Genomic DNA, 12,859 nt, shown 5'->3' on the forward strand with positions numbered 1-12,859 from the left:
TGTACTTGGTTTTATTAATGCTGTTAAAAAGAATTCAACCAAATAATGAAATAATAGTTTAAGTAAGTAGCAATCTGAAACAAAAAATTTAAATATTAAAGTGGGAAAGCAAACTGAGTCGTTAAGCCTAAATTTAAATATAAAGCAATTAATGACACCAGTTTGGGAGAAAATTTAAATATAAAGCCCATAAATGCTGGATTTTTTGGGGCTAACTGGCCCAACTGTCTTTTTCAAATTTCAACCGCTAAATCCAATGACAGTAAAGGTCAAACAAAATAAAAACCCTAGCTTTCGTGGCACCGTTTAGGATATTTCCCTGCAGTTGCAGAAAACTGCAAACCCTAATTATCAAGAAAATTGCATTCCCTACAAAAGATCTTCATGGCGAAGAAGGGCAAGGCCAAATCAGCAAAATTTGAGATCGAAGAGAACGAATCGGGACCATTAGATTCGAAACCATTGATGGTACTAAGCATTAGTGACGACGAGGAAGCCAATGAAGACCTAAGCTTGAAGATCGTGGAGAAAGCACTATTGGTGAAAGCGACGAGGTTTAGTGAAGGATGCCACGGCGTTTCCGATGACCCAGGCGTCGTTTCTGTGGTGGGTTTGGCTTCGTCGTCACGCGGGGGATCTGATGTAGCTGGTACCAGTGGTGGCCGTGAACAGGCAGATTTGGATTTGGAAAGTAAGAAAATTGTTAGAAGGAAAAAGAAGAAAACGAAAACTGAGAAGGTTAAAATTCTGTTTTTGTTGTTTCTTCAGAAATGATTGTTTTGATCCAATGTGCTGCTCGGAGAAAAAAATAATGTAGTTGAAATTTATTTAAAAGTAATTTTTTTACTACAGAGAGTTGATGAGATGATACAAGTAAAGAATCATAAATTTGTGGAACTTTTAATATGATTTGAAGTGTTGTAAATATAGATAGGCTTTGGGATTTACGATTACTGTTTCAAATGAGGGATCCTCTATGCTTGTTTGCTATGATAATTTGAATTCCAGCTCGTTCCGCTTAGTTATTTGGTCAAACTATTTATTGAAGAATTGTTGGATAAGTCTTGTTGAATAAATATTTTCTGTTTGTTGGGTTAATAAGTTCTTGGTTTTTGTTCTGTCTCCTTCTCCAAGCTCGTTATGGGAGGTCTTCTTTACCGAGAAAACTTGACCTTTTCTCTTTTCCTGCAAACTTCTATCAGGAACCGGCCTCTTTTTTGATTTTTCCCTGTCTTTATTATTATTATTATTTATAGAATGCCTGCTATAGATTACAGTTCTTTGGTAATGCACTGATGCCCGAATTTGTGGTGGTTATTCACATTTTAGGGTGTGCAAGAATAAGGCAATCAAGGGGCGCCCTAGTTAGTGCTATAGTATGCACTTTCAATGTTTATTTCAGTATCTCATAGATAGTGGAGATATCAAGTAATTTGATGAAATGAAAGAAGTGTAAAGAGGGTGACCTTACCTTCAGGGAGACTATCTTGCCTTTGGGTACTGATATTAATCTTATCACTGGGTAATTTATGGGCATAAAAAAGAGTTTCTGCTAGGAAAATGAAGGAAAGGAATCGTACTTTTGTTGTACTTCATAATTCCAATAATGCAACTCTGGTATGTTGGACTTGGCTTCAAAAAATAGTTAGAATTGGACTTTTAACTGTCAAGATTGCTTTTATTTCTGTTATGGTTTTCGTCACAGCTGGTTATGTATTGGTTTTTTTTTCTCATTGAGTGTGTTGTTGAATAAATGTTGTACTGGATTCAATCTTGCAGCATGTTATATGGCTAACTTTTTATCTAATTTTGCAATCTCTTTTGTTATTGCACCAGGTCACAGTTGCAGAGGATGGAAATAAAGCTGAGATGATAGAGAAGGTTGAGACAGTTGAGGAGATTATTATGGCTAACGATGTAGAGACTGTTGAATCTCTTGACTCAAATACTGTAGACAAATCTGACAATATTGTACTCCGGAAGCTTCTTGTGAGTTTAAATATGTTCTTTGAACTGTGGTTTAGAAGAAAATTTCCCTTTGGTGGATTGGTTTTCAGCATCTCTTTGTTATTTATTCTATCAGCGGGGGGCGAGATACTTTGATCCTCCAGATAGTGGTTGGGGAACATGCTATAATTGTGGTGAAGAAGGGCACATGGCAGTGAACTGTAAATCTGCTTCAAAGCGGAAGAAACCATGCTTCCTTTGTGGGAGTTTGGATCATGGGGCTAGACAGTGCTCAAAGGTATGAACGGGAAGACTGATGTTTAAATTATTACAATATCTTTTAACTTCTAGCTTTCTGTTGAAGTTAATATCTTTTCTGAATTGTGCTGTGCCCTTTTTGGGTTGGAAGTGGGTGGGCCGTTTATGTTAATTTTTTTTATCTATTCATAGGTAGGAAATGAGTATTTTTGAAGTTACTACAATTTTCATTCCTGGAAATGGTGGACATGCTTATGTGTTGCCTTTATAAAATAAGATGCTTAACACACTGGTGATATTACAATGATAAACTTTAGTGGTTAAGCAGGTACCTCCTTGTTTTCTAGTAGGCTTTAGCTCTTTGAAGGGTCTGTAGATCCAATTGTGGATGCATCATTTACCTATCACTTCTTTATGCCTTTCCTCTAATTGTTTCATTTTCAAATAGAAATTATAAAGTGGTCCTACCAGTGATTGTTAAAGCATGTTTTGAAAATTTTAATTGGGGCATTAGTATTGGTGTGCTTGTAATTTTAATTTCTTTGTAGACGCAAGATTGCTTCATATGCAAAAAAAGTGGTCACCGTGCAAAGGATTGTCCAGACAAACACAACAGTGGCTCAAAGCATGGTAGATTTTGTTTAAGATGTGGAGGTTCTGGGCATGACATGTTTTCATGCAGGAATGACTATTCTCGTGATGATATCAAGGTTTCTGCATGTTTCCTACTAGTGTTGTTAATTATTGTCTTTTCCATTGATGTCAATTGTGGTTTTCTGTTAGGATTCCTGTTCTCTAATCATATTACTTATGTTTTTCTAACTCCTGAATCAGGAAATACAATGCTATGTCTGCAAGAGTTTTGGCCATTTGTGTTGTGTTAATTCTGTTGATACCAATGCAAGAGAAGTTTCTTGTTACAGATGTGGCCAAGTGGGTCATACTGGTTTGGTGAGTTTTTACTTGTCATGTGCATATTCTATTAGAACGAATTGCAAAAAGGTTGCTTTTCTGTCCCTGAACTTATTTTCAGGCTGTGATTCTCAACGTGTCCACTTGTCAATTGATCCATTCCTTTTATTTTTAAAAATGTTTTTTCTAGTCATATTTGATTCTCAATATGTGTGCACATTCTGTCTGCTTTCTTCAGTTACTTTAATTGTATTTCTTTTTTAAAAAATTTGGTTACTTCCATATGATTCCTTATGGTTTCCCAAAGGTTGACAAGTCTCTTACTGCTGTCCACTAATATGTTCCATTTCTCTTCACAAGCTAACTGGATTGAGTATTACGTTGAATACCTAATTGCTGACATCACTTATATTATCCAGAAATCACTATTGTAAACAATCTTCCATAGAACTTTCGGGTTCAAAATAGTTCTTTCATTCACATGATTATATGTATGCATTTTGCAAATGTTCATTTCTAGTAAGTGTTAACTGTACCATTTTATATGGGAATTGTTTATGTAGTCATGTGGTCGATCACGTGGAGAAACAAAGGAAACTACCGATAATGGGTCACCTAGCATATGCTATCAGTGCGGTGAAGGAGGACACCTTGCACGTGAATGCATCGCCTCTACCCCATCGTCTAGCTTATGCTACAAGTGTGGAGGAGGAGGACACTTTGCTCGCGAATGCAGTTCTGCTAAGGTAAATTTCAGTACAGTTTCAAGTGTGGTCCATTTATTATTTATGTTCTTTTAAGTGCAGCGTAATGTTTCAGCTTGATGTGTTATGGACAGTGACTATATTTATCGTAACAGGTTGGTAAAAGAAATCGTGAACCATCTACTCCTAGTGAAAGAGCTCGTAGAGAAAATAGAGAGTTCTTGGGATACAAGTCTGCACCTCATGATCATGGCAAGGTCCGCAAAAGGAAAAAGATAAAATCAGAAGAGAAGGGCTTCAGTACACCACGAAAAGAAAAGCAAAGAGGTGGTTGGATCAGAGAAGATGCTGGAGATTTCTCCAATAGGAAGTACACAAGGAACCATTGGAATTCTCCCTCAACGCCATCCACTGAGGGACGTAAGAAATCTAGTGGTCGTATATTGGGTTCTCAGTCTTCTAAACCGAAGAATTCTCATAGATATTCGGCTTCAAGGTTCTCCAGTTTTGGCAATGGTGAACCAAGGACCTACAATTGGTGGTAGGATTATTGTATCTTTGTCTTTGTTTAACTGATATATCACTCTCTTTCTAGTTCTTTTCTTCTAAATCATGAGGCTTCATTTTTTTTTATATGAAAAGAAAAATTCACATTCTCTTACTTAGTTTTAATGGATTTAAAAAAAAAAAACTTTAATGTTCTTTTCTTTATGCATGTAGCATTTTTATCTTTTCCTTTGGGCAACCTTCGACATAAAATTATATAATTTTTGGCTTGCTTGAGTTTTCAATTGATACTATAATACATATTCAAAATTACTAAAATAATAATTAGTATTAAACACAATTTTATGTAATTAGAATAAAAATGCATAAATCAAATAAAAGGTGAATAAATATAAAATAAAACGTTTACAGATTAGTGTCATTTGGAATCTATTGATGCTATATAATGTGCTTAAATGATAAATTGAAGTTTAAACTTCACTTAGTCAATGGCTGAATGTGGTGTAAAAAGCTACTACTGCTTGTTGATTAGTATTGATGATGTGTTGATCAATGTAGATTGTGATGTGGTATAAAAGTTATAATATTGTGTAATGGGTTGGAATTTTAATTTCATAAATCACATTGAGTTTAGTTGATTTTTTTTAATTTTAAATCTGTTTGAGTCAACTTAATTTTTAAACAGTGAACAGTGAGTTCACAAGCGAATTTCTGTAAGGCATTGAAATAGAACGGAAGCAAACTTAAAATTATAAAAGAGTTTGGATAGAACAAAAAACTCCACAAGATACATGTTGAATTATATCGACGACTAAGATTAGTGCTTATATACAATATTAGAGTCCTAAAGGTTTTAAAATCTATAAATTTTTGTCTTACAAGATTTACAATAATTACTTTAGTAACACTAGTTTTACTAGAATGTTTTCTTGGGCCACCAAGGCTTCAAATACTCCACGTATTTCATAAATTGGGTTAGTTCTAGTGGATCCATCAGTTGATCTTCATGGGATGGTTTATGTTCATTTATCATAGGTTTTGATCCGTGACTCCCTGACAACTGCATGTTAATCGATATTGATCAGGGGTTGATGTGTTGGTCGAAGTTAACTGATATTGATTGGTGTTGATTGGTTAATCTTGATTAACTTTTAATTTGAAGTTGTTTATTTATCTTTTTAGTTTTATGATATATATTATATTCTTTTTTCGTTTTATGATATATATTATATACTTAGTCTTATAATGTATAATTTATATATTATAAAAATACATTTTAGAATTTTTTTAAAGTTGAATTTTATATATTTAAAAATTTTTGTTTTGAATATTTGATTTGTTTTTGTTTAAATTTCAAATTATATGTATCTTTAGACTTTTTATACATGTTTTCAATTTTATATAATTAATATTTTATTTTAAAAAAATTCATAATTTTTTTTGAAAAATTATCTTTTAAAATATTCTTATTTTAATTTTGAAATTATTTGATATAAATGCTAATGCTTATGTGGCTTTTGTGCAACATGGTAGCTTTTAATTAGTTGGAATTTTTTAAGAGAAATGTATTAGGGTGATTATTACTTTTAATAAAAGAAAATTAGGTGCTAAGATGAGAAATTAGGTAGAGCTTAGGTGCCAATTTAAGTTTATATGATTTTACAATGGACACAAACATACTTATACTAATAGTCCATTCAACTCATTAAATTGTTACATTTTAGATATATTATAAAAACTTACTAAGGGTAAAAAATTTAAAAAGATATATTATAAAAACTTTAAAAGAAGTACTCCATAAAAATTAATTAATTAATATATTTAAAATAAATTGAAGTTAGAGTTTAACAAGTTCAACTTAAAAACATAAATACAACATTTTTATTAAGACAAAAGGAGATAAAGTTAATAATTAAGATCAATGAAGTTATTAAAAAATGTTAGCAATACTTATAATATTAGAAAAATATTTAAATTAATTGAAAGATATTATACGTTAGGACAAATGTTGTTCAACACTAAAGACTCAATGTTTGATCAGTCAAGATGTTAGGACAACCTAGGTGTCTTGTTGGCTTATTTCACTTGGGCTTTTTCATGTGATGTTTCATAAACAAATGAACTCTTAAAACGTGATTTATGGATGTGATTTATTGTGCCTTACAGTCATGGTCAAATTTGGAGTTTTAAAGAAGTTGAAATAGACTTAATTTTGTGGATAAGGCTTGTGCCTATCCTTTGCACTTCCACTCGGCATCGTCGGATCACTAAGGCCGACTTTCATCTTTGCTCGACGGGTGATCTTGGTAGATATATTCAAATTATATCTGAGAGTTTTACTTTATCAAGTCTACTTGGAGAAGATGTTGACTTTAGTATAAATAGTCCGTTGTGCCGACATTTGAAGGTGCTTTTTATAGTGCCTTTGGCTGGTTATTATACGTGGTATTTTTTGCACTCTTATGTTAGGCTTTTAATGGAGAGTTTATACTTGATATAAGTGAGTTTTTTTGGGTGAGTGATTTGTAACAATTGGGGTAGGCGTTGGGGCTACAATTACTTATTTGTGTAAAGGTAGAATGGGCTTAAGCCTATAGGTGATCCGGAGGATTGTCAAATAAGAATTATTCACTAAGCGAGACTTCGCAAAGTAGAATTGTTTCTGAACCACGTTAACAAATGACTATGTGCAAATCTCTTTACATTCTCTATTTTTCATTTTTGTTTCACTATCTGTTCAATATCGTGTCTGAACATATATTTGGACAATCAAGTTGAACTTATAGCAAGCTGGCTTGTTTTCTCATTATAACTTTTTTATTATAATAATCTGAATTTATTATTCTCTTTCTTTGAGGTATTTAATTTTTTCTATAAAATTTAGTTTAATTTATTATTAATTTTCAAGTTAAATTTAATAAGGAATAATTATTTATTTAATTTTTTTTTACCTTTTGGTAGTAATAATTAGAGTTGATCATAGGCCGGGCCACTTGGCCTAGCCCGAAGGCCCGTTCGAAAAATGAGAGGGTTCGGGTAAAAATATATGCCCAAAAAATGGGTTTGGACAAAAAACGAGGCCCGTTTAGAAAACGGGCCGGGCCTCAGGTAAGATTTTTTTTGGCCTGGGCCCGGCTTGGCCCAGCCCGAATTATATACTAAATATTTTATTTTATTTTTAATCATTTTTAATTTTTAACTTTACTTTTTTTTAGTTTCACTTTCATTTCGTGCCTTCCTCCCCTTTATTCCCATTTCCAAAATCAAAATCCCTAACTCACTACCACCTTCACCGATCCAGCAGTGCTGTCTGCCGGCGCTGCTCACCAGTCACCAGTCACCACATTCATCTCCACCTCCTACATGCTTATATCAAACAACTTAACACTCTTAAAAGCCTTAAGCTCAGCTCAGCTCATTGTCTCTAGCTTTTTTGCTTTTTTTTCCTCAAAGAATCGAGAAAAAATAGGCAAAGAGGCCAAAAAAGATAGTAGAGAAAACCTCTCCACGCTTCTTCATTTGCGGTCTTCGAGCTCCCTACAACACAGTAAGCTTCTTCTTCTTATTTTTAAAATATTTTTAACCATAGCTATTGGTTTTTTGCATTTCAATTATTTTGGTTAGTAATGTTAAGAATTTCAATTTTTTAGATCTATGGCAGAGCTTCTTTTTTCTATTCTTTTCAAATAATTCTTCTTCTTCTTCTTTGTTTTTTTTTTGTTAACTTTATCAAAGCTTGGTTTTGTGTTTTATTTTAGTAATTGAGATTTATTCAAACTTCCAAGTGCATTACATTATTCTTATGAAGCTTTAGTTCTTCTTGAGCAATTATAATAGAGTCTTGGAGATTTGGAATCTCGGTCTTTCTTTATTATTATTTACTTACTTAAGTTGGGAATTTGGCCAGGGATTGAAGAATTTTTATTTATTTTTGTAAGGAATAGCATAAATGCTCAAATGTATCAAATTGCTATTTAGGTTTTAGAATCCTCTATTTGGCTTACTTAGAGAATACCGTAAAAAATAAAATTCAGTTTCTTTTTTTAAACCACATGTTGAAAGAAAGTGAACTTTTAAATAGTACAACAATTTCTAATTCAGAGTTCTAGGGTGATTCAATCTTTCTTAGTGATACTGCTAGTGCTGAAGCATTGCAGAGATGTTATAACTTAAAAATCTCGTGCCACACTTCTTGAATACCCATTTCCTCTATTGGAACTTGAGAATTGAGTCTTTGGTTTTGGACTCCGAAGGTCTCAGATTCCAATATTTGAAAATGGAAAAGTTGATCTTTAATTTATTTTTATACTATTCTTTTCTATGCAAACCAAATCTTAGGTACAGTCTCAATCATGCAAAATCTCAATGTCCAATATAAGTATTTAAATCTTTTACACAAAAAAAAAGTTTAAATGAGAGAGAACAAATTAAAAAGATTCTTGGAGCTTCTGTCAAAAGATAATCAAACTTTACTTCAAGATTTATTGACATTACATAACCATTATTATAGTACTAGGAGAAGCTATCTTTATCTTTAACTCAAAGAGACTTGGGTTCGTTAGTTTTACTTTTGTCTTTTCTAACTTGCGTTCAATAGTTTTATTGTCTCATTAATGTTTCTGGTTTTTCTATTCTTTTAATTGCTGGAAACTACAATCAACACTGTAAAAAAATCATGTTATACCATTATTTTATATTAAAAATATGCAAAAGTACAAATGTTTGTACCATTTTTCCTATTTTGAAACTTACTTAAATTCTGTATCTTCCATTTTTTCAAGAATAATTTGGGCTAATTTGGGCTAACATTTTATGATAGTAAATTATATAATTCATATATTATGGAATAATTATATAAGTATCTTCTCTGCTAAATCTTCTAGTAAAACCTCTCATTTAAGACGTCATCTAAATTACTGTTTGAAAAAAGTTAATAATGACATCACTCAATACACCATAGCCACACAGCCATAATTAGGAGGTGGTCCATCTATAAAAAAAATACAAGTTTGATGCTGATGAGTCTCGTTGAGCTGTTTCTACTTTTCTTGTATGTGGCAAGCATTTATTTAGGACAATTGAAGAATCGGGATATAGATACATGATGAGAATTGCTAGTCCTAATTTTAAGAATATAAGTAGATTTACAGCTGCTAGGGATGTTCTAATGTATTACGCAAAAGAGAGAGATCATGTTAAAGAAGAGTATGCTAAAGCACCTGGTTTAATTTGTCTAACTTTTGATAATTGGAACTCAGAGCATACTAATGATGAATTATTTGCATTACTGCTCATTGGATTGACAATGATTGGAAGCTACAAAAGAGAATCATAAGATTTAGAGCTTTATTTCCTTCGTATGATGGTTTGAACATAGCGGATGAACTTGTTTTATGTTTATCTCAATGGGGTATAGACAATAAAATTTTTAGCATCACTTTGGATAATGCTTCTTATAATGATGTTATGGTTTCTTGTCTTAAAATTTTTTTTCGTGTGAACTGAGCTATTTTGTGTGATGGTGCTTTTTTTCAAGTTAGATGTTGTGCACATATATTTAATCTTATTGTTAAAGCTGGTTTGGAACTTGCGGATGATGTTGTTGGTAAGATTCGAAATGGAATTAAGTACATCAAAAAGTCAAGAATTAGTAGGAAAGATTTTATGATGTGGCTGACAAAAGTTTTCATTTGAATGTGACCAAAAAGTTGCATCAAGATGTGTGTGTGAGATGGAATTCTACTTATTTGATGCTTGAATTTTCTCTTTACTATAAAGATGTGATAGATTATTGGGGCCAACGGGATAAAGATTATCAAATATTTACACTTTCTAACGAGGAGTGTAGAAATGTTGCTATTCTTTGCAAATTTTTGAAAGTCTTTTATGATGTGACTTGTGTTTTTTCTGGTTCTAATTATCCAACGACTGATTTTTATTTTAGAGGGGTTTGGAAGATTCATAAGGTCTTGCTTGATACAGTTAAAGGTTCTTATTCTTTTTTAACTCTAATGGTTAAACAAATGAAAAAGAAATTTAATAAATATTGGGCTGAGTATTCGTTGATATTGTCATGTGCTGCAATTTTAGATCCTCGTTACAAGTTGAATTATGTGCAGTATTGCTTTACTACAATCTATGGTATTCATGCTTCAGATTTTGTTGAAACCATTCTTACCAATATTAGACTCTTGTTTGACGAGTATGTTAAGAAATCCAAATCCACGTCTTCCTCTTCGGTTGAGAGTTTTAATGTTTCAGATAAAGATCCTGCTAATTCTAGTTTGCATCAAACAATGTTAATAGTGTTGATTTTGGGGGAAGTTTTTATGAGAGTGGTGATTATAAATGGTATTTAAATGAATCTAGCACTAAGAATTAAAAGTCATAGTCAGACATTTATTTGTAAGAACCGGAGCTTGAGTTGAATAGTCAAATAGATGTTTTGGATTATTAGAGCAAAAGTTTAGTTCGATATAATGAGCTTTCATTATTGGCTCGTGATCTTTTGGTACTTCCAAAAATATTTATGGAGTGTTACTAAGGTTGTATTAAAGTTTTGTTAAGAAATTTTAATGTTTCGATGTTAATTAATTAAAGAAGACTAAATTGTAAATGATGTAAAATTTGATCACTATTTGATCTGAGTGATTAAATGGCTTAATGAATAAAGGTAAAGGGACTTGAATGATAATTAAATCATTTAAAGAGTTAGTGGATAAATATGGACATGGATTTTGTGTTGTATTTAATTATTAATCAAGGTTAAAATGGTAATTTGATAAATTAAATTAAATTAAATAAAACCAAAAGCTTTATCATCTTTTCATTGTCTTCTTTATCGATTGTAAAGGAGAAAAGGGAGCCATTTTAGACCTAGAAATTTCGACAAGTTCAAAGCTAAATTGGTATGTGATTTTTTCAATTGTTTCTAATAATTTTTATGTTTTTGATATCGTTGCAACTAGGTCCAGCTAGCCGTACCTTTATTTTTGAAATTATTAAAGATTTTGAATATTTCCATTGATGAACCTTGTGATTTTAGATGTTAAATGATGAATTTGAGGTATTAGTTGTTAATTACAAGTATTTTGTTAAGTGATTTTTGATGAATTTAATGATTAGGGGTTAAATATTGAAATGGTAAAAATATAGGAACTTGATGTGAAATTGTTGCAAAAATGAGCTGAAATGGATGCTGTTAATAATCAGTTATCATGAGTTTACAATAAAAATGGTTAATTTGCATGTTTTAGGCTCAAGGACTAAATTGAATAAAAGTAAAATGTTAGGGAAAATTTTGTAAAAAGGTAAAAATGACTAAATTGCATAAAATGAATTAGTTTTACTATATAAATTAATAAATTTAATGAAATTATTAATTTAGATCAAGAATGAGTGAAAATCGAGAAGAAGGGAAAATTACCAAATAGCCCCTGTATTTTGACATTTTTGCCAATTTAGCCAGGTAAGTTCATATGAACTATAATCATTTAAAATTTGATTAAATTGAATGTTTAATGTGTTATTCTATTGTAAATGAATCAATATATATGTTATTATACAATTTATCAAGAAAAGAGGCGATGGAAATCCAACGACGTTCGACGACTATTGAGCCCTATTTGAACCTTAAGAATATATAGGATACAAATGACATGTCATTAGGGTTACCATGTTTTGGGTGATGGTCCTGAATGTCCTATCGATGGTTGAGGTCTGGCATTTGTTGCAGATACTCATTAGCTTGTGTGAGCGACATTGTGTAGCTACATTTTGACCGTCAGCTTGTGTGAGCAGACCTAGGTTACCATGTTTCAAGTGCTGGTCCTGAATGTCCTACCGATGGCTGAGGTCCAGCATTAGTTGTGGATACTCATCAGCTTGTGTGAGCAGCATCGTGTAGCTTACATTCCAACCGTTAGCTTGTGTGAGCAGACCCATTTTATAGCTCGTGTGAGCTACGACTATATGTTTAGCACACTTTGTGTGAGCTTTCCTGCGTATCTAATGTTATTCTAAGTGGTTCAATGGGAATGGAAAGGGATGGAATGATAATTATTCAAATGACTTATATTATGAAAACTATGAAAAGGAATGAAAAGGAAATGTTAAATGAAAGTATGACTATGTTCATGGAATTGATGATTTCAAGTGAGGTTATTCATGTTTAATGACTGATTCAAGTGAATTATGAATTAAGCATTAACATGTGTTGTTGATGATGCTGAGGCTTGTGCCAAGCTATTGGTTGGATTGTATTATGTTAGTTTTAAAGATATGCATTGAAATGGTACTTGACCAAATGGAAAGATACTTATGTGCATGAAAAAGTGGTAAGAATCAAAGTATTTAATTTCTCATGAAGTGGTTTATCATGTAGTTGATTTCAAAAGATTTATGTTTAAATGCACTAGCTTGTGGCTATGGTTGATGTACATGCTTATGTCTTACATGTAATGCAAATGAAATGGGTGAGAATAGGTAATGAAATGGTAAGTTCATCGTAAAGATGTAATATGATGAAATAA

General features: G+C 31.9%; 1 protein-coding gene across 1 annotated transcript; it reads left to right on the forward strand.

Moving 5' to 3' along the window:
- The first annotated feature begins 217 nt into the window (after positions 1-217).
- LOC107894978 (zinc finger CCHC domain-containing protein 7) lies at positions 218-4,482 on the forward strand. The gene is made up of 7 exons (XM_016820133.2): positions 218-738; positions 1,837-1,989; positions 2,084-2,245; positions 2,754-2,915; positions 3,040-3,156; positions 3,681-3,863; positions 3,977-4,482. The coding sequence occupies exons 1-7, from the start codon at positions 385-387 to the stop codon at positions 4,364-4,366; spliced, it is 1,521 nt and encodes a 506-aa protein (XP_016675622.1). The 5' UTR covers positions 218-384; the 3' UTR covers positions 4,367-4,482.
- Positions 4,483-12,859: the final 8,377 nt, after the last annotated feature.

Source organism: Gossypium hirsutum, chromosome A13 (genome assembly GCF_007990345.1).
Source record: "Gossypium hirsutum isolate 1008001.06 chromosome A13, Gossypium_hirsutum_v2.1, whole genome shotgun sequence".
NCBI lineage: Eukaryota > Viridiplantae > Streptophyta > Magnoliopsida > Malvales > Malvaceae > Gossypium > Gossypium hirsutum.

Bases quoted from the DNA above. Each gene is read 5' to 3' on its own strand.
- LOC107894978 (XM_016820133.2), top strand. From the start codon at position 385: ATGGCGAAGAAGGGCAAGGCCAAATCAGCAAAATTTGAGATCGAAGAG. The intron at 3,157-3,680 runs GTGAGTTTTTAC...TTGTTTATGTAG, and splicing joins AAGTGGGTCATACTGGTTTG to TCATGTGGTCGATCACGTGG. The intron at 3,864-3,976 runs GTAAATTTCAGT...TTATCGTAACAG, and splicing joins GCGAATGCAGTTCTGCTAAG to GTTGGTAAAAGAAATCGTGA.